Genomic DNA, 21,280 nt, shown 5'->3' on the forward strand with positions numbered 1-21,280 from the left:
GGGGTGCTCTTGGTTCCTTGAGCAGTGAGCGCATCAGGAATCTCCGCTCAGGAGTGATGAGATGCTCACCAACCAGCCCTCAAATTGATCCGACCTTCCCACATGTGTCCTTGGTGACAGGCATTTGCAAAGGACATATGTGATCTCATTCACTCCTCCAGTGGCCTGGGAGGTATCTACTATTATCCCCATTGCATAGACTAGCAGCCTGAGGCACAGAAGAGGAAGTAATTTGTTTAAGGCCACGTGCTGGGTGAGCAGTAGGACTGGGATTTTATCGTGGTTGTTGAGGTATTTGTAAAAAGGTTTTTCACCCTTGGCACCATTGACATTTGGGAATGAACCATTCTTTGCTGTGGGGGCTATCCTGGAGGAAGTTCTGCAGCCCCCTAGATGCCAGTAACACCCCCTAGATGGGACAACCAAAAGTATCTCTAGACACTGCCACATGGCCCCTGGGGAAAAACTACTCCTGGTTGAGAACCACTAATCTAAAATTCCTTTTTTTTTTTTTTTTTTTGAGACGGAATCTCAACTCTGTCACCTGGGATGCAGTGCAGTGGCGCGATCTCAGCTCACTGCAACCTCTGCCTCCTGAGTTTAAGCAATTCTCCTGCTTCAGCCTCCTGAGTAGCTGGGATTACAGGTGCCTGCCACTAAACCCAGCTAATTTTCAGTAGAGAAGGCGTTTCACCATTTTGGCCAGGCTGGTCTCGAACACCTGACCTCCTGATTCACCCACCTTGGCCTCCCAAAGTACTGCGATTACAGGAGTGAGCCACTGTGCCCAGCTTTAAACTTCTTTTAATCCTTCATTTTTATCAGCACTTGAATCATTATCAATTATTCCAGGGAGATTTAGGTTGAAAGAAATTTTTGTTCTGAAACCATTTCAAACTTATAGAAATGGTGTAAGCACAAAGAATTTATTTTGTCCTGAACCATTTGAGAGTAACTGACTGACTCAATGTCTATCACCCCAAAAACGTTAGTGTGTGTTTCAAACAGACAAGGAGGGTGTATTTTAATGATGTAGTAAGGATCGTCAGAATCAGGAAATTGACAGTGATATGTGACCAACAGCGAACTCTCAGGCCCTGTTCAAGTTTCTTTATTTGCCCCAATAATGTCCTTTATAGCAGAGGATCCAGCTCAGGGCCACGATTGCATTTGCTTGTCTGGTTTCTCGAGCCTCCTTCCATCCAGATCACTTCCCCAGGCTTTTCCTTCTTTGGGAAGAGTGCAGGCTGGCGATTCCGTGATGCTCCTTGCTTTGGGTTTGTCTGGTGTTTTCTCCTGAGTGGATTCAGGTCACACATCTTGGGCTGGAAGGTCCCAGAAGTGATGTTGGGCTCTTCTTTCTCGGGGCATCCTGCCAGGTTTCAGTTTGTCCCTTTCCTGGAGCTGTACACTTTGAGCACTTGGCCTCTCCACCGTGAGGTCTCTATTTGCTCCTCAGTTACTAAGTCTTTTTGGGGCGTTACTTTGAGACTGTCAATAACTCATTCTTCAGCAGACCTTCGTTTCCTTTTTTTTTGAAACAGGGTCAGGCTCTGTCACCCAGGCTGGAGCGCAGTAGCGTGATCTTGGCTCACTGCAACCTCCACCTCCCGAGTTCAAGTGATTCCCTGCCTCAACCTCCTGAGGACCTGGAATTACAGGTGTGTGCCACAATGCCTGGCTGATTTTTTTTTTTTTTTTTTGTATTTTTAGTAGAGACAGGGTTTCACCATGTTGGTGAGGCTGGTCTCCAACTCCTGGCCTCAAGTGGTCCTCCTGCCTCAGCCTCCCAAATTTTTGGGATTACAGGCATGAGCCACTGTGCCTGGCCCAGAACCCTTATTTTATTCATTGGGTTATATCTGTTACCATCAGTTTATATTTTGACGCTCCAGTTGTCCCAGATTAGGTCAGGGAGAGCCCCTGTGTTCTTTGGGGTATCCTCATCCTTCTGTGCTGTGAGCACTTCCCTATTCTGAGATGTTCCCAGCTTAACTTGTGCTCTCCTGCCCCGGGGCTGGAATCAGCTCTCTCTCCCTGAAGCCCGGGGTTTGCATCTAGGGGTGCCTGTTGCCAGAGCCTAGCTGAATCTCCCCACTTGGGCCCGTTCTGTTTCCCACAGCATTGGGGAATCACAGGCCAGAGAGGCGAGGGGACTGTAAGTGGAGAACAACAGGGAAGGAAGGGACCGAGAGCTTCACATCACGCGTCAGATCTCACGTGCTCCGTGAGCGTGGGCTTCAGAGCAGCCTATGACACCATGAACTTGCCCAGGCGGCCAGCCGCTGCCCAGCGTGTTCCTGGACTCATGGGGGGGTATCAGACGAGCTCACGAGAAGGTGGTGGTTATTCCAAAAAGCAAGGAAACGAATAAATAAGGCTAGCAGATTGAATCAACATTTTTAGGGGAAGAGCAGTTATGAAATCTGACCTCTGTACTTGGCGAGATTTGTCCTGTGTCTTTATCAAAATCCTCATAGGTTGTAACACAGCTGTAGTCACACGTCAGAGCCTTCCAGATGCCACTCTTTTGCCTCTGAGATTCTAACACTTGTTTGGGAGGGTCGGTATCGTACTCTGACTTACCATTCAATGTGTTGGAGCGCAGAGCTGTGTTAACATCCTGGGCTCTTCCTGCACCTGCTGTGGGCTGGAAAGCATCCTGGACACCTTCTTTTTTTAATACTTTAATTTTAAAAAATTCTAAGTAGGCTGGATGTGGTGACTCACGCCTGTAATCCCAGCACTTTGGGAGGCCAAGGCGGGTGGATCACTGGAGGTCAGGAGTTCAAGACCAGCCTGGCCAACATGGCAAAACCCTGTCTCTACTAAAAATACAAAAATTAGCCAGGTGTGGTGGTGGATGCTTGTAATCCCAGCTCCTCAGGGGGCTGAGGCAGGAGAATTTCTTGAACCCAGGAGGTGGAGGTTGCAGTGAGCCGAGACCATGCCACTGTACTCCAGCCTGGGTACCCCTGCTCCAGGGCAGCTAAGCGGCCTCATTGTTTTTGACATTTGGCTGGTTTTCAATTTGGCGGTTATTATAAACACCGCTGCTGTGCTCGGCCTTTTCGTTTTCTTTCGGGTTATTTCCTGAGGGTGTGTTCCCCCAAGAGGGGTGGCTGGATAAAGAGTGTGAGGTTTTCCTTGTGAGATGACTCTTGAGAAAATGGAACCAGCGCGTGCTCCTCTTCACCTACTTCGCTTTCGAGGCCGAGTTGTGTCATTTCTATTTATTTTGTTTTGTTACTTTGTCAAACATTTTTTTTTTCTGTTGGCCACTCCCAGTGACTTGGTACCAAAGAACAGTTGGCTGCTTGTAAAAGTCTGAATCACTCTGGAAGAACCATGAGTTAGTTTCACTGACATCATTTAAAAGAATGTGGCTCAGCCGAGCACGGTGGCTCAAGGCTGTAATTCCAGCACTTTGGAGGCTGAGGCGGGTGGATCGCCTGAGGTCAGGAGTTTGAGACCAGCCTGGCCAACATGGTGAAACCCCATCTCTACTAAAAATACAAAAATTAGCGGGGCATGGTGGCGCACACCTGTAATCCCAGCTACTTGGGAGAATCGCTTGAACCTGGGAGATGGAGGTTGCAGTGAGCCGAGATCGTGCCACTGCATTGCAGCCTGGGTGACAGAGTGAGACTCTGTATCAAAAAAAAAGAGAAAAAGGTTCCCCTAAGAGTGTTTCCCAAACACACCTAGTGTCCAACGTAGCATGTTCATACGGCCAGGCCTGTGTGTACTTCTCACCGATGCTTGTTGACTGAGCATCGGTGAGCATCTCTGCGAGGGTTCAGGGCTGGTGGCTCCCCAGAGCTGCTGAAATCCGAGACGTGTGCAGGAGGCGGTGTGGCTGGCATACAGGCATCTTGGAGGCAGAATTGTCTAGCCAGGGATGTGTGCCTGACACTAGCAGATTCCAGATCTCTGTAGGTGGCATTCTCGGGAGTGGTTGAAGGCTGGGCGTTCCTGGAGGATGGTCTGCTCTGGGAGTTGACTGGCCCCAGGATGGACTAGATGGCCGGGTGCCCTCTCACCTTTCTCAGATGGCTAGTGAGCCAAAATGTTAAATGTCAATGTGCACCTGGCCATGACCTGGCCCCTGTTTACTGTGGGAGAACAAGGAGAGTGGAGGGTAGGGGGTTGAGATGAGAAGACGGACCTTGTGGCCTGAGAATCTTTGCATCGGCGCCTCCTGAGCTCACAGAGGGATGAGTTGAAGGACATGAGATGACCTGAGAGCAGTTGTCCTCCTCAAAGGCTGCTGCCTGGGTGCTTTCAGGCACGTGAAAGAGAAAATCAAAGTCTGGCTGGAGCCAGAAGGGTTCCACAGTAGACTGGCTTCAGGCATGTCCCAGGCAGGGTCCAAGTAGCGTCCACAGGATCCCTCATCCTCTCTCCACCGCCTGCCTTGAGGTCCTCCATGTGGGTTTTGCCCGGTGTTACAGGGAGTTCGGGGCTCTCCACACCCTGGAGACAACAAGGTGTGGGGGCAGCATCCACAGACCAGCTTCTGACCCAGCGGAAGCCTCCTGGGCTCTGGTTGGGCCTGTGCTTCTCATGAACCAATCCTTGCATGTGCGCAGGGGTGGGGGTTGGGAGACGGTTTGGCGTGTTCATTGGTTTAGTCATTAGGAATGTGAGCCAGGCCCAGTGGCTCACACCTGTAATCCTGGCACTTTGCAAGGCCGAGGTGAGTGGATCACTTGAGATCAGGAGTTCAAGACCAGCCTGGACAACATGGTGAAACCCTGTCTCTACTGAAAATACAAAAAATTAGCCAGGCGTGGTGGCGTGTGCCTGTAATCCCAGCTTCTTGGGAAGCTGAGGCACGAGAATCACTTGAACCTGGGAGGCGAAGGTTGCATTTTGCTGAGATTGCCCCACTGCACTCCGGCGAGACCATCTCAAAAAAAAAAAAAAATTACAGAATGAGAGTGGCCAGGAGAGAGAGGTGGTCCCCTGTCCTCCATCTGCCACTGGAGGAGTAAGCATCGGGAAGTGAGCCTCCTTGCCTTGGGCTGGGGTGGGCACTGACTCTGAAACCCCTCCCAGTCCTCTCCAGACTGATGACCTGACCCCTAGGCTGAGTTCAGCGCCACCTGTGATCCAGGAGGACCGTTTGCCAGTAGGCGGGGCGGGCGGGGCCGGGGGCTGCCAGACCCTCCTCGGTGAAGTCGCTGCTCTTGCTTTTTCCAGATTCCAGACCCAGGAGGAGCTCAACAGTAAGTACCCGCCCTTGCCCCACCTCAGCTTCGTGCCCCTAAATCCGGCTCCTTCCCTAACATCTGCAGTTCAGAGAGCTGCTGGGGGAAGGGAGAGGGAGGGGATGGAAGGGCCTTTCCCCCTCCAGTGCCCAGGGTGCAGGCCCCTGCTGCAGGTTCAGGCTGAGTCTGCCCCACCGCAGGGACCTCTGTCACAGGGGCCTCGCCTGGGGCCGAGGGTGGAGAGCCCCACCCCCACAGCAGCCTCCAGCTCCTGGCTCAGCCTGCCGGGAGTTTCCAGAAGGGCCTGCAGACATTGGATTTTGTTTGCGCCACTTTTGGGTACCAGGTCTGGTCGGGAGGAAGACTGCGTTCATTTTCCTCTTCTCTTCACTCTTCATGAATCTCGTCCTGCAAGCTGGATGGCGGAGCAGGTGTCTACGGTCCACTCCTCTTTTTCTTTTTCCATTTATCACTTCTTCCATTACTTTCTTTCATTCAAGCATTGTACATTAAGAAGGGTTTCTATCCTTTCATTTTTCAATATAATATACAGAACCTCACACTAGTTCAGTTTCAAATTATGGGGCATCACATTCAAATATGCTTGGATTTGACAAGCGGCTGTGACAACGCTGAGAAATCCCACAAAAGAGGGTGTTCAACAATTTGTAAGGTGATACATTTGGTTTTGCTGCATAGGCCATTAATAGTAACTTGTTTTAAAATGCAGTCTTTTGGCCGGGCACGATGGCTCACGCTTACAATCCCAGCATTTTGGGAGGCTAAGGCGGACGGATCACCTGAGGTCAGGAGTTTGAGACCAGCCCGGCCAACATAGTGAAACCCCGTCTCTACTAAAAATACAAAAATTAGCTGGGTGTAGAGGCGCACACCTGTAGTCCCAGCTACTCGGGAGGCTGAGGCAGGAGAATCTCTTGAAGCTGGGGGCAGAGGTTGCAGTGAGCTGAGATTGTGCCACTGCATTCCAGCCTGGGCGACAGAGTGAGACTCCATCTCAACAACAAAAATCAAAACAAAACAAAACAAAAACAGTCTTTTAGCCTTCAAATTATTATAAAAAGTATTCAAGATGATGTATTAATAATGTTGGTGCCATTTGCCATTAAAAATAATGGCAAAAACCGTGATTACTTTTTCACCAATCTGAAAGATATGCTCTCTGTGCCTTGAGAATCATCGCATCAATATGGGCATTCCTGCCTCGTCTCTGAATTACTCAAACTCACTCCATTTTGAAGGCATCAGGACATTTAATGAGGCCACTTACTTGCATTTACTCATAAAAGTCAAAAAGTCAACCGGCACATTCCTCAATCCATAGCTGTTTTTAGAATGCATGAGTGTAATCATAAAAGACTGCTTTCCGGGATGTCGGGGCTAGGGAGCTGGAGGGCTGCTCCAGGAGGCGGTGGGTCTGGAGCTGGTACTTACAGACTTTGGTGCTCATGAGTGTGGATTGTGGAGCCAGATGCCAGGGTTCAAATCCTGGCTCAGGTGTTTACTGATGGTACAACCCTGGGCAAGTCACTCGACTCCTCTGTGCCTCAGTTTCCTCATCTGTAAAACGGGGAGAGGGCTGTTACCCACCTCATATGGTGGTTGTGAGGATTAACATACGTCAAGAACTTTAGGACAGGGTCACAGACATGGCAGGCGCCCTGTGAGTCGCTGACTGTTACCCTTACTATTTAGTACAAATTAAAAGCAACAGACTTCACCCAGAAAGCTGAGAAGCCCGGGGCAGCTCAGGGCAGCTTTAAAGCAGAAAGGGAGACTCACTGGCGTCTGTAGAGATGCAGAAAAAGGGGCCTCCCGGTTCAGAGAGTGGGGGAGGGTGGGGGTACCCTGCAGCAGCACCCATTCCTCTCCCACAGCAGGTGAGGAGTGGCGTGTCGGTGACAGAATCCGGCGCAGAAGAGCTGCGGTTAATGAGCCCTCCAGCGCAGCCATTGGAGATCTGCCACAACGTGGGGGCAGCCGGCCTGGAGAGCCTGCCGTTGCGGGATGCCAGCCCAGCCGGAGGCCCCTCGCCTCCCAGGGACTTTCCTGAGCCTCGGGTGCCCACGGAACACACCAATAACAGGATTGGTGAGTTGGCCTGTTTTGAGGGATTCTCTGCAGCCCAGGGGCAGAGGCGGGGATGAGTGCGGGGCCCTGGGTCCTGGAAGGGGCCTGGAGACTCAGCCGGAGCTGAAAGGCCCAGCAAAGGAGAGGTATAGATTCTTCACCCCAATTCAAGTGTCTGTAAGTAGGGTCAGCAAGGGCACTTACCTCATAGGCCCTTGTGCGAATTCATGAGCCAGTGCGCGTGAGGTGCCTGCTGTGATTCACATAAAAAGTGAAAGCCGTCCCAGCCCCCGACACCCGAGGGGACAGGAGGAGAACATGCCAGTGGTCATAGGACCTGCCACTTGTCTGGCACATTCCGGGCACTGTGCAGATGCCATCTCTTCATCTCCGATTGTCTCACCACCTTCTGAGGTTGGTGTCTTTCTCCCCATTTTACAGATGGGGAAACACCCGCTCCGCCTGGCAGGCCTTTCTGCTCCTATCCGTGTGCCTACAGCCAAAACCTGGGGTGACCAGCTTGTCCCATCTTTCTCAGGAACACTCCTGGCCTCAAGGTGATCTGTCCGCCTCGGCCTCACAGAGTACTGGGATTATGAGCATAAGCCGCTGTGCCTGGCCTGGGCAGTCTTTTGTAACAAACTGAAACTTTTGAAATTGTAGCTTTTAGTAAGTTTTATTTGAAAAGTATGTATTTTGGGAAATATCACCAAAGGCTTCTTCAGAATTCCTAAGAAGTCCTAATTGGAACATCTGAGTCCAGGCTGAGCGCAGTGCCTGGAATCCCGGGGGCGGGGTTCAGAGGGTGTTTGATGGGCAGGAGAAGGAAGTACCGGGCTCCCAGGTGGATGGCTTAGGTGTGGACTGACCCCCCACCCCCTGGCATAGCCTGCAGGCCTTGCTGGTGAGTGGATCAGATGGCAGGGAGGCCACCTCCGCTCCGCTGGGAAGTGGAAGGGCCTTGGAGGTTCTCTTGGGCACCCAAGATACAGACAACCCCCTTACCTTCCTGATGCCAGCCTGGGGGAGCATCCTCCCTTCCCATCCAGTTCCCAAGAGAGATCACACTGGGTTCTCCACATCACCCCTCTCCCCCTGGGAACCAGGCAAGGCAAGAACACCTTTCCCCCCAGCTTCCTCACCTGCCCTCCCCACCTGGCCAAGATGAATTCCCTGGACTCTGGAGCTCTGGGGAGGGGGCAGGAAACCCATGCAGCCCTTGGAAGCCAGCATCACAACCTGGGGTGTGGGAGGCCTGTGACGGGGGCAGAGCCAGACGGGGCAGACCCCTCGTGGCCGTCTCTGACATTTACTCTATCACCTCTGAGCTCGGTGGGAGTGGTTTCCTCACCTGGAGCAGCCAGTTCCGCTGCCTTGAATCCAGTTAATTCCGGATTTCCCAAGGACCCCTGCTTGTTTCCCTGAGGAATGTGAAGGACGAGCCTGTCTCCCAGCTTTGGCTCCTTCTCCCTAAACCAGCACCCCCCCCACCTGACCCCATCCGCTTCTCCTCTTCTCTGTCCATCCCCCTCTGGGCCTTCTCTCCCCTCCTGGGGTCTCCTCTCTCACCACCCCCAGCCCCCATCTTTTGCCCAGCCCTCTTCAGGGCTCCTAGGGGCAGGAGCCTGCAGGTCTTGATGGAGATGTGGGGGTGCTGAGGCCCTGCTGTCTGTTTTGGGGTCTGTGGGGGCACCCAGCCCACAGCCCATCCCACACTCTGGGCCTTCCCCTCCTCTCGCTGCAGTTCGGAGCACTTCTCTCTTTCCTGGGGGTATTTAAAACCAGAATAGGAGAGCCAGTGTCATGCAATAGAATTGAGGGTGCAGGGGATTTGAGAACATTTCTGGGGTTCCTGAATCCGAGGGGTGTAACCACATTACCCAGAGAGGCAGGGGTCCCTGCACCCCCACCCCACCCAGCTCTCAAGTTCCCTCTTGAGCTTCCCCATTCGGCCTCCAGAGTCCAGGGCAGAACAGCTGGGAGCCGGCCCACCCTGAGCCGGACGCCGTCAGCTGGGCAGAGGCCAGGCTTCCTCGGGCCACCGAACTCCCCTGTGCCTCTGTGTTCCCCTCTATCAGAAGGCCACAGCAGGAGCCCCCACATCAGACTGTGGCAAAGACAAGCCATCTGTTCAAGCTTCCACCGTGCGCTTACGGCACAGCCACACGGGCTGCAGGTGGGAGATCGGCTCTGAGCGGCAGACCCTGAAATTCACAACCTGAGCCAGGCTGTCTCGATCATGGGCTTCCAGGGGTTTCTGCAGGATGTGACCGGCTGGCTGGGTTTGCCCGGACTGAGGGGGCTCCCAGGACACTGGACTTGCAGTATTAGAACCAGGAATGTTGTCGGGCAAGATGGGACAGGTTGGTCACCCTGGGTTTTGGCTGCAGGCACTTGGATAAAAGCAGAAAGGGCTGCCAGGCAGAGTGAGGTTTTTTGTTTTTTGTTTTTTTTTTTATTTCTCCTAACTACATCTTGACCTTGGGCAGGTCATTTAACCTCTCCAGGCTGTAAGTGGGAATCTTGATGGGGTCGCCCTGCAGGAGGGCTGAGCACCCAGGAGCCGGTGCATGGCAGGTGCTCGCCTCTGCTGTGGCCGCCGTGCTCTGGTTATCCACGGCTTTGCCTGTTCTCTTCCACAGTTCACTTTCTCTCCCACTGTGTCCTCTTCTTCCTCACCCACCCCTGAAGAAGTGCCGAGAAAATCTTAAGTACAAGTAGGCTGGTTCTTAACGCCTCAAGGCCCAGCTCCTAGCTGTTATATTTCCTCTGAGCCCCAGGACGCCTGTAAGGTGTGTCAGAGAGGTTGTGCCATCAGCCTGAAGTCACCCAGAGGGCATGACAGCACTGGGCCTTGGCCCCTTCTCTGCCTCTTTGCTCCCATCCTGGCTGGCGCTCTGGCCTCCCTCGCTCACACATCCTTTTGTCTTGCAGAGAAAATCTACATCATGAAGGCTGACACCGTGATTGTGGGGACCGTGAAGGCTGAGCTGCCCGAGGGCCGGGGCCTGGCGGGGCCGGCAGAGCCCGAGTTGGAGGAGGAGGAGCTGGAGGCAGACCAAGCCCCACACTACCCCGAGCAGGAGACAGAACCGCCTCTGGGCAGCTGCAGCGACGTCGCCATGCTCTCGGTGGAAGAGGAAGGGAAGGAGGCCCCCTTGCCCACAGCCGCCTGTGGAAAGTGAGGCCTGGGCTGGGCTGGGGCTTGGAGGGCAGCAGGGTGGCCTCTGGGAGGCCAGGGTGGTACTGTTGGCACCAAGCTTGGTCCAGCATCTAGCGTGGACCGGCCCGTCATTGCAGGGGTCTGGTGGTCTCTGCTGGCATCCCCCACTTAGCTGTCCCCTGACACAGAGCCTAGGGGATCCGGGGCTTGTACAGAAGACAGTCCAAGGGTACTGGGTCCCAGCAGTGATGTTGGTTGAGGCAGCAGACAGATGGCAGGACTGGACCCTGCCAAGAATAGCATTGGCCCCAGAGACCTGGGCATCAGACCCTCACCACCAGCCCCAGAGCCCACCGAGGGAGAGGCCATGAGGCCAGCTCCCAGCACCCCCGAACCCTACTCCCTCTCTCCCTGGACATCAGAGACGACACCCATTGGGCCTTCCAGCATGCCCCCAGTTACTGTAAATGTGGTCCCCAGTGGGCACGGGGCCAGTGCCTGTGGCTGTCTCTCCTGAGTCAAAAGGGAAGTCCAGGGATGGGGTGTGGTCAGCTGGCACTGTCTTTGCTGCCACGGCCACACAGCACTCTGCACTGCCGTGAGGGCCCCTGCCCAGCCCCAGCCCTTCCTGGGCTGCGGGACCCTCCTGGTGCTGCCCACCTTCCCTCTGTCACCCCCTTGGTGGGCCCAGGATCAAGTCACTCATCTCAGAATGTCTCCACCAATCCCCAGCACAGCAGGCATCTTGGGACCCAGATGTCTGTAGCCCTCAGCAGCTGCAGACCGCCCCCCCACCAGCCCAGAGAACCTGCTTTGCTTTGCCCAGGGACTTCCTCCCCATGTGGACATGGGGAACTTGGGGTGCTGCCCAGGGTTCTTGATCACTGTCTGTGGACCCCACCCGCTCTGTCCTGGGAAATGAAGAGGCATCTTCCTTAGATCTGCCCTGCTTGCAAATCCACTACCACCGGCCCCGCCATCTGGTTCTGGCTCTGCACCCATTGGGGTGTGGGCATCGAGAGGCGTCACTGCCTCCCCCAGGCATCTGCCTTACTCTGGACCGTAGGAAACAAGACTGTTTGGAGGTTCCATCTGGATTTTGGGGGTTTCACATTTCACACTAAGGAGTAAATCGGCCCTGACTTCCAGTCCGCTGGCCGGCCTGCTCTCCAGGGCCTTCAGTGTTTAAGCAAAGGAGTGATGGATGAGGGTGAGTCTAGGAGTTGCGGGTAGCCTGGAGACTCGTGGACTTACCACCTGGAGGCAGGGCTGGGAAAGCTGCTGTTTACTCATCAGCTGGCCACGTGCTCTCTGGAGGAAGTGATAGTTTCTGAAACTGCTCAGATGTTTTGGGGAAAGTTGGAGAAGCCGCGGCATTGCGAGAGGTGGTTACACCAGAACCTGGACATTGGCCAGAAGTGTAAGTGGGCAGATGCTGTTTGCCCAGTGTTTTTGTGCAAGGATGGAGTGGGTGTCTCTGCATCACCCGCAGCCGCGGCTGTAAGGTACACTGGGCAGCACGCGCCTGCCAGGCAGGGTAGTCTGGCGCCCTTGACGGGAGAGATTGATACGTTTTAACAACGTAATGCACTTCTTCACCCCGTGGCCCTTCATGCAACTTTCAAATCCCTAAAAATCCATAAAATTCTTAAAAACAAAGAACTGTAAGGCTGAGGACGTGATCATTGAAATTGAGAGTATGTTATTAACAGAGCCTCTGAGCAGCGGTGGCTCTGGGGGTTTCTCTCCCCGCAGGGCAGGGATTCCCTCTGCACCCCCAGACACTGAGGTGGCTGGTCTCTGGTAGATTGGACATTTCTGGGTCCAGGAGCCCACTTCCTGCTGGGGCAGCCCTTCTCACTGCTGGAAGATTTCCTTATCACTCGAGGCAATCTCTTTCTCTGTGTAATTGCCGCTCCCTGGTTCAAGACTGGCCCTTTGAGGACACTTAGAATAAAGCCACTGATGGCCGGGCTTGGTGTCTCACACTGTAATCCGAGCACTCTGGGAGGCTGAGGCGAGTGGATCACCTGAGATCAGGAGTTTGAGACCATCAGGCCAACATGGTGAAACCCTGTCTCTACTAAAAATAGAAAATTAGCCAGGTGTGGTGGTGCATGCCTGCAATCCCAGCTACTTGGGAGGCTGAGGCAGGAGAATCGCTTGAACCTGGGAGGCAGAGGTTGCAGTGAGCCGAGATTGCGCCACTGCACTCCAGCCTGGGCGACAAGAGTTGAGACTCTGTCTCAAAAAATAAAAAAAAATAAAGCCACTATTGTCACAAAAGGGTCCCTTTAGGTATTTATAGAAAGGTTTCTGGGCCTTTCCATGGCCTTCTTCCCTCTGGGCTGGGCCAAGCAGCTCCATAGCTTTAGAGAAGGGAGTCTCTAAGGAACAGTTTGAGTGCCCAAGCCTTGGGAGGCAGGGGGAGGACCACAGTATTTGGGAGCGTCGGGCTTCTGTGTCTGAGCTGGGTGGAGCCCAGCCTGCTTCCCTGGGCATAGCTCAGTGGCCTTTGGAACCAGCCTCCACCCCAGGCAGCCAGCCTGGAGGCCCCCTCTGACTGTGGCTCCTGTGTGGGGTGGAGGAAACCCGCAGCCACCGACAGACCCTTCCCCCCACTCCCCAAGACGCCAGCCCACACCCAGACATCAGCCCGGCCATTGAACCAGCCACTGCCTGCCATTCACTCAGTCTAGGGGCCAGGGTGAATTTCCCCATCCTGCCCAGCAATGAGAGGACCTCTTCTATCCTCTGGCTGTGCTCGTGTCCAGGTTGGGAGACGGACAGAGCCCCCTGCTACTCAAGGTAGCAATTCCCAGGGTGTGACAACATTCCCACACACCTCTTCCTGGACATTTGTGATCAGAGCGGGACAGCAAGTGATAAGTATCAGATGGAAGCTGCTGCCTTCAAAGAAAAGCCATTGTTTCCCAAGGCACTTTTGTAAACCATTCTACAGTTCTTAGAATCTCCATGGCTTGGATCAGTCCCTAAAACGGAACGAGAGGACCTCCCTAGAGCGTCGCTCACTCCATCACAACCTCACCCTCCAACAGTGAGTTGTTAAAGACCCAAGACTGGGTCTCGGCCATCTTTGTTCCACGGTCACCAGGCACTGATTGGTTGAGCTAAGTAGAAATGAAAGCCTGTGACGGATGAGGTGGCTCTGCAGCCGCCGTTCCTCAGGTGCCTTCTCTCCTCCACCCACTTCCTTGATCCTCTGCAGTGAGGACCAAGTGTGGATGGGAGGGGCTTGGGCCCGAATGTACAGGGACACCAGATTCACAACCAGGGTGCAAGAGAAAAGCTTAGTGAAGGTGAGACTATCCAGCTTCAAGGGTGGCTCCTTGGGCCGAAGGAGAAACTGCTGAGGACACCTCGGGCCCCTGCACCCTGCATCAGGCCGCTCTGCCAGGGTCCTCCTCCTGAGCCGGCACCCCATGCTGGCCGAACACCCTGGGACCCTTGCCTGTGGGTGACCCAGGGGAGTAGGTCTCCAATGCTGTGGCCATGGGTGTGTCAGGCACTGGGCAGAGAGGCTTGCGCGCCATTCTCCGCAGCATGTGGATGGCGATGGCACTGTGGGGTCACACCCAGGTTCAAATCCCAGCTCTGCCATTTACCTGTTGCATGAGCTTGGCTATGTTCCGTGATCTCTCTAAGACTCGGTTTTCCTGTCCGTGAAATGGGGGTATCAATCTCTACCTGATGGGTCTGTGACACTTTCCTGACATGCCACCTGGTGTGTGGCTTTTGCTAAGTGGCAGGTTCTGTCCTTATTCCAGCCTGGTGGCCACTTGCCAAAAGCAAGCCCTTCCTATGTCTGCAGAATTCAGCCCCCTCAGACTTACAAGTGGGTCACCTTTAAAAGGGCACTGGGACCAGGCACGGCAGCTCACGCCTGTAATCCTAGCACTTTGGAGGTCGAGGCTGGTGGATCACCTGAGGTCAGGAGTTTGAGACCAGCCTGGTCAACATGGTGAAACCCCATCTACTAAAAATACAAAAATTAGCCAGGCGTCGTGGCATGTGCCTGTAGTCCCAGCTACTTGGGAGGTTGCGGCAGGAGAATCACTTGAACCCAGGAAGCGGAAGTTGCAGTGAACCAAGATCATGCCATTGCACTCCAGCCTGGGTGGCAAGAGCGAAACTCTGTCTCAAAGAAAAAAAAAGGAAGCACTGGAATCAGAACACTTTCTTCCCAGGAAAGCATTGTGGCTGCTGGTTGGTTCCAAGGCTAGCTCACCAAAGCTTGCTTTAGCCCATCAAGGTTGAGCAGAACTTTCAGATCAGCCTGGGGACCTGGCCGCCCTTGTGGCCACGTTGTTGTGGGAAGCCCTGTAGTGGGCGGGCCTCTTCTTGCTCTGTGGGCTACCTCAAGAACCCTTACATCACAGTCATATGGCTCATTATCCCACGTCTGTAACTCTGGGGATGTTGGCGAGGTGCTGTGGGTCCCTCCGGAGGGACGTCTCACTCGTGGTTCTAGCACATTCCAGATGGCACCATATTGCTGTTCAAGGTCTTTCCTCAATTAAAGAGTGGCCTCCCTTCCTCCCTTCCTTCTACAAACACCTCTGATGAGCCCGGCCCAGGTCTAGCTGCTGAGGACTCACGAGGCACAGACTTGCTCTTGTGGGTCCTGTGTCTGGTGGACGGGACAGACGGTAGCATCATCGAATCAGTGCACAAGGCCGTTGCAGAGTCGGATCATGCTGTGAACCACGAAAAGCCCTAGCCAGGTACTGTGGCAGAATGGGAGGGGAGGGCTACCCTAGCTAGGTGGTCAGGGCAAGCTTCCTTGAGAAGGTGCCCTTTGAACTTGGCCTGAGTGACGTCACGAGCCAGCGAGGTCTGGAAGGCAGAGCGCCACACATGCAAAGGACCTGAGGTGGGCACGCTCTGCCTCAAGTTTCAGGAAGAACACGGTGGTGGAAAAGGCACAGTGGGCAAGGCAGAGAAAGGAGGTGTGAAGGGAAGGCCTGGCCGTGGAGGGCCTGGTGTGCCACTGTGATTAGGCACTTCCATTTTACCGTAAGAGCACTGGTCTCTGTTTATTTCTGTTTTCTTCCTAGTAGAACAATGAACATCCTGGTATTATCTTAGCAGTGAGTGAGAAAGGCCAAGCCAGGGGCAGCAAAGTTTGTTTTAACCTATTTCAGAGGGAAGTTGGGCAAACAGGCAGCAGTTGCTCGTCGCCAGGAAGCAGTTAGATGTGTTTTCTCAAAAAGAACTAAGACGGCATTCCTGGCGATGATCACAGCTACGGGTAAAGTTAGGAGTCGGCCCGTCTAGCTTCCCCTTTCTCTGGGTGTCTTCCAGAGAGTAAAAACCAAACTGAAAATCCCTGGGAAGCCTGGAGGCCTCTGTTTATGTTTTGGTGTGCTGTTGGTTTTCCAGTCATGAGTCAGGGATTATTTCAGCATCACAGGGACAGCAGTGGCCTGCACTTCTTCTTCACGCTTTAGCCCTCATGGAGACAGTGACCATTTCCTTATGGTGGCCTGGAGCTGTGGCTTCCGGCTCGACCAGGTCCCAGCTCCTTGGTCCCAAGCAAAGCTCTTATATATGTTCACTGTGGGTTTTCTGGTCTGCAAAGTGGACCTAATAGGGCCAGGCACAGTGGCTCACGCCTGTAATCCCACCACTTTGGGAGGCCGAGGCGAGTGGATCACTCGAGGTCAGGAGTTCGAGACCAACCCAGGCAACATGGCAAAACCCCGTCTCTACTAAAAATACAAGAAGTAGCTGGGCATGGTGGCATGTGCCTGTGATCCCAGCTACTTGGGAGGCTAAGGTGGGAGAACTTCTTGAACCTGGGAGGTGGAGGTTGCAGTGAACTGAGATCATGCCACCACATTCCAGCCTGGGGAGCAGAGCGAGACTCTGTTTAAAAAAAAAAAAAGGACCTAATATTTGCCTTGTAAGATGGCTATAAGGCTGAGAGGAACTGTGGAAGCCAAGGTCTGAGCGCATATGCCATGTTCAGTAAACGACCAGGGCAGCATCTTAAGATCTGAGAGTTTGCCCAAGCCTTCCCACATTCTTTGTGCATCTGGGCTTCCTAATAGAACCCTGGACAGTAGACAGGCTGGGTGGCAGCACTCCATTTTACAAACCGAGGCTCAGAGGGGCAAAGCAACCGGCCCACTGCCACACAGCTGAGAAGTGCCAAAGCTGGAGTTCAACCCCCGACTCTGTGATTCTAAATCCCTGTTGGTGCCCAGGCAGCCTGGCTGCCTCTGTGGTCGGGTTGTGAGCATGTTGCCGTCATCCCCGGCACTTGCCTTCTAGACACGTTTCCTTTCATCTCTAGGTCGCCACAGCTGAGAGAGAGAACGGAGGCTGATTTTATTCCTCCCTTTACGGGAAGACAGGGACAGTTGCAAGAGGCTGGGTAACCTGCTCAAGGTCAAACTCCAGGCTGGGTGTGGCTTTCTGATTCCTCTGACTAGACAGGAAGGACACGGTGCTAACCCTGCCAGAGCCTCCTTCCTTGACACAGCTTTCTATGCATGGGTTTCTGGAGCCAACAACTCCAGGAGCAGGAAGTGGAAACATGCCACCATGCCCTGCTAATTTTTTTCTTTTTGGTAGAGACGAGTTTCTCTATGTTGCCTAGACTGGTCTTGAATTCCTGGGCTCAAGCAATCTTCCTACCTTCGCTCCCCAAAGTGCTGGGTTACAGGTGTGTGATTCTGAGGTCCAGGGAGACTTGGGGCTGGGTTGAGTCCAGAGAATCTCTGGGGGAGAACTGCCTGATGATAGAATTACCCTTTCCATCCCCAGTAACACCTCATATCCTGCTCTCTGCCCCACCTGAGGCTTCCTGAAGGAAGATGATCCAGAACAAGCATCCCATTTCACAGATGGAACAACCGAGCCCCATAGAGGTAAAGCGGTTTTCCCAAGGTCCCAGCTTGGTGCTGTGTGATGGAGACGGCTCTAGCTCTAGCTTTAAGTTGGGGCTGGGGTAGGGGAAATCACTCCCTAGTCCAAGGGAGCAGTAAATATTACTTGCTGATTTTCATTCTTCCTTTAAAAAAAATTGATGTTAAAAGTAACTGTGGTGAGAGGGTTGGGTTCTTATTTATAACGCAGCTTTGCAAGAATAAACAGTAGACAAATATATCCTATCAGCTGGGCTTCTGCAGCTTCACAAGCTACTGGTCTGTGCAGTCAGAGGGCCCCAGGTTCGGAAGGGCCCTGGGCTTGGTTTCATGTGCCACTGTCCCCATCTTGAAAGTGATTAATAACTTATGGCACAGGGCCCTGTGTTTTCATTTTTCATGGAGTTTTACAAATCATGTAGCTGCTCTTGCATGGGGGCAGGGAAATTGTTTATTCAGAATTCACTGGAAGCCAAAGCACTTTATTTCCATTGTCATGTGATCTCACAGGGACCTTATAAATGAGCATGCATGTCCGCATTTTTAAGTAAGTGTTAAATGACCAGTAACTGACAACTGTCCCAGTCATCTCTTGCTATGTAAAAAATCACCTCAAAACTTAGTGGCTTAAAACAATGGTCATTAATTTTGCTCACAAATCTGCAGTGTGGCCTGGACTTAGCCGGGAGGCACATCTTGGCTCACTCAGTACCAGAGGGGTGATGAGATGAGCTGGAGAATCCACCTCCAAGAGGGCTGGCAAGTTGGTGCTGGCTGCCAGTTTCTCTCCACGGAGCTGCTTGGGCTTCCTCACAGCATGGCCGCTGGGTTCCTGGAGCCAAAAACTCCAGGAGCAGGAAGTGGAAACTGCCAGGGTCATAAAATCTGGGCCTGGAAATATAATAACCCAGGGTCCTCTGGGCCTGGCACTGCATCACCTTTGCCACATTCTGGGTAGTCACAGAGCCCAGACTCAAGGGGAGGGGACACAGATCCCATCCCTCATTAGAAGGAGTGTCAAAGAATCTTGAGATCTTATGTGTCAACACAAACATTTCACATATTGTCTTATTTTAGCCTTTTGGTAATTTTGCCATTATTGTCCTTGAAGTTGGCTCAAGGAAGCTAAATAACCTGGTGGAATTGGAAATGCATCTGGCTGGAATTTGAATCCAAGCTGGTCTGTCTCCAGAGTGTGAGCTCTGGACTGAGTGGCTGACCTGTGCATTCAGGGACCCATGTAGTCAGAATGTGGCAGGACTGGAATGCAAGCTCACATCTGTCTGATTAGAGAACACTTGAGTCTGGTACCCACAAAAACTAGTCCCTATCTAGTTTTTAGATAGAGAAATCAAGGCTCTGAGAGGTCTTGCCAGGCCTCCCCTGAGGAAGAGGGCAGGGCCTGGCACCTTCCAGGGCAGGATGGGGCCTCCAACTTGGGCTGCATAGAACCATGTCAGGAAGTCACAGAGAGTTGTGGGCAGATTATGCATACAGGCTTTTGGGAGGGGTGTTGTTTTTCACTGCAATTACACTTCATTCAGGAAATATAGCTTCTGCACGTATCACGGGAGGGTTCCGGAGGGTTCCTCACCCTGTGCAGAAGACCTCCTGTGAATACTGGGGCACTCGCTGGGTGACCCAGGGTCCGCTGGGCCAATTGCATTCATCAAAAGTTCCCTGAGAGCCTCTCTGTGGCCATCTGGGCTGGGCTTTGACAATAGACTCGAAGAAGCTCTCTTCCCACAATGCACGGAGCCAAAGGTTAGTTTTAAGATGATAAGAACTAGACTTGAGGCTTTTGTGTGCTCTCATTTAAATCTCACAGTACACTGGAAAGTAGTTATTATATTACCCCTATGTTAACGGCGAGGAAACTGAGACACAGAGTAGCTAAGCCACTCTGTGTCTAAGCCACTCTGTGTCTTGCCCAGGGTCACACAGTTGCTAAGTGGTGCAGCTAGGATTTGAACACAGGCCACTTGGCTGGAGTCTGCATCCTCACCCACTTGGCCATGCTCCTCCGTTGTGGCTCAGGCCGAGGTCACCACTGTGCTGAGGCCCCAGCCCTGAGTCCCAGACTCTGAAGAACACTATGCAGGCATCCATGGGGTTCAGTAAATGCACAGGTAATGGAATTTGCCTCTTGGCTTTTATCCCACCTCTCCTTTCCAAAGCCCAGCTGTGGCCAGGCCACTCCCTCACAGAACCTTCGATGGCTCCCTAGTGCCTACAGGCCAGTGTCTGCCAATCCAGCCTTTGCTGCTACCTCCATAGTTCCTGTATCCAAACCCTTCCAGAGACCCAACTGTGTTCCCTCAGTCACCAAATACAGAGGGCATAGCCTCATCATGAAATCTCTGCTCAGTGCTCCAAGCCCTGAATTTCCAACCTCATCTTTCTCCTCCTCCTCCAGAAAGCCTTCCAGGACACCTAGGCCTAGGACCTCCAAACTCCCGCAGCACTGACTATGAAGGGGAACTGGAGGCCAAGTTCCAGAAGTCTTGCAAAAAATCTCTCTGAAAAAATGAATTCATTCATTCATTCATACAGTCGCTCATTTAATCACTCAAGCAACAGATCTCTATGGAACACGCACTATGTGTCGGGCACTGTGCTTGGCGCTGGGGAACACAGTGGGGCAGTGGCGGGGATATACAGCACTACTCTCAGGGAGTCACAGCCCAACTGGGAGACCAGCCTGGAGTCTGGTAATGGCTTAGAGCATGATATTTGCTTTGATGGAGACCAGCTTGGGGTTCATGGCCCCAGTGGATGGCACCTAGCTTAGATGTGGGCGAGGGGGGCGGTCTCTGCTTTCTCCTCTGTCTAATAAGAGCACCCACCCCAAAGAGTTGTTGTAAGGATTAATTTCATCCATTAATCTGTTCAATAAATATTTGTCAAGCTCAAACTATATGCTGGGGTGCTGGGGACACACAGCCCTGCCCTCTGCAGAGTGACAATGAAGAGTATTCGGGATAACACTGGCGGGTGGTAATTGCTATAAAGACAAAAAGGACAGTGGTATGTAGGCCCTGAGAGTGGGTGAGGTGTGCAGCCAGGGCTTGGGGATGCAGCACCTGCTGAACGAAGGTCCGGGAGAACGTAGCGATTCAGGGTGTGCAGGGGACAGTGAGTAGCTGTGATCATGAGTCTGGGGTAGACACTGCCCCATCCCTGTGTTTGCATCTCTGGGTTTCTACAGAAGAAACGGGCAAGGCGATGGGGAGAATTTCATGGGCGGAAATTGTTCTACGGGAGCTGAGGAGGGTGGCTGGCAGGACCGAGCCTGCTGCTTAGTGGGAAGTTGCGGCAGCCTCAGGAGGGGTGGGGAGCTGCAGGGGAATTGGAGCTCGAGGGGGTTTCCTTCCAGTATGCAGGGGAAAAGCAAGGCTGTGCACTTTGGGAACTTCTCAGGGAAACCCTTTCTTGCACCCCAGGGGACCCGGGCTCCATTCTAGGAAGGCAGAATGCATGGCGTCCATCAAGTTTTGGGTTTGCATTTATTAAGCACTTACTAAATGCCAAGCACTGCAGAGTCTCCATCTCGGATCCTTACAGCACCCCTGAAAAGCGGAGGTTATTTATCCCCATTCTACAGATGAGGAATTAGAGGCTCGGGGAGGTAAAGTGACTTGTCCAGGGTCAAGGTTGCATATCAGTCAATGGCCTGAGCTGAGACTTGAACCCAGGTCTAGGTGACGGCAGAGTTGATGCTATTTCTCCTTTTGATATGCCCCAACTGTGTAAAGCAACCCTTTTTTGCTAGGCTTCTTGGTGTTTGAAATTTTACCAACCATTCCTAAAGGTTCCTGGGTTTCTCCTTTGGGGCACATGTCTGGAGCAGGATCTCGAGATCTGCCATGTTGGCAGAGGGGCAGCCGCTGCTCTGTCTGCAGGGCAGGCAGGACAGGCCTGGG

The 21,280-nt window shown here is 53.1% G+C and overlaps 1 protein-coding gene across 2 annotated transcripts in view; it reads left to right on the forward strand.

Annotated features, from left to right (window-relative positions):
• The window catches only part of TNFRSF8 (TNF receptor superfamily member 8), a 55,442-nt gene extending 43,866 nt beyond the window's left edge, over positions 1-11,576 (forward strand). The window contains exons 12-14 of one of the 2 annotated variants that reach the window (XM_064363726.1): positions 5,206-5,231; positions 7,109-7,322; positions 10,236-11,576. In XM_064363726.1, the coding sequence (XP_064219796.1) occupies positions 5,206-5,231; positions 7,109-7,322; positions 10,236-10,486 (491 nt within the window). In that variant the 3' untranslated portion in view covers positions 10,487-11,576. The remainder of the gene's footprint in view (positions 1-5,205; positions 5,232-7,108; positions 7,323-10,235) is intronic. The other variant, XM_064363725.1, reaches the window with a different exon arrangement.
• The last annotated feature ends 9,704 nt before the right edge of the window (positions 11,577-21,280 follow it).

This window comes from Aotus nancymaae, unplaced genomic scaffold (genome assembly GCF_030222135.1).
Source record: "Aotus nancymaae isolate 86718 unplaced genomic scaffold, 86718_ANA_hifiasm-v0.15.2.pri h1tg000053l, whole genome shotgun sequence".
Classification (NCBI taxonomy): domain Eukaryota; kingdom Metazoa; phylum Chordata; class Mammalia; order Primates; family Aotidae; genus Aotus; species Aotus nancymaae.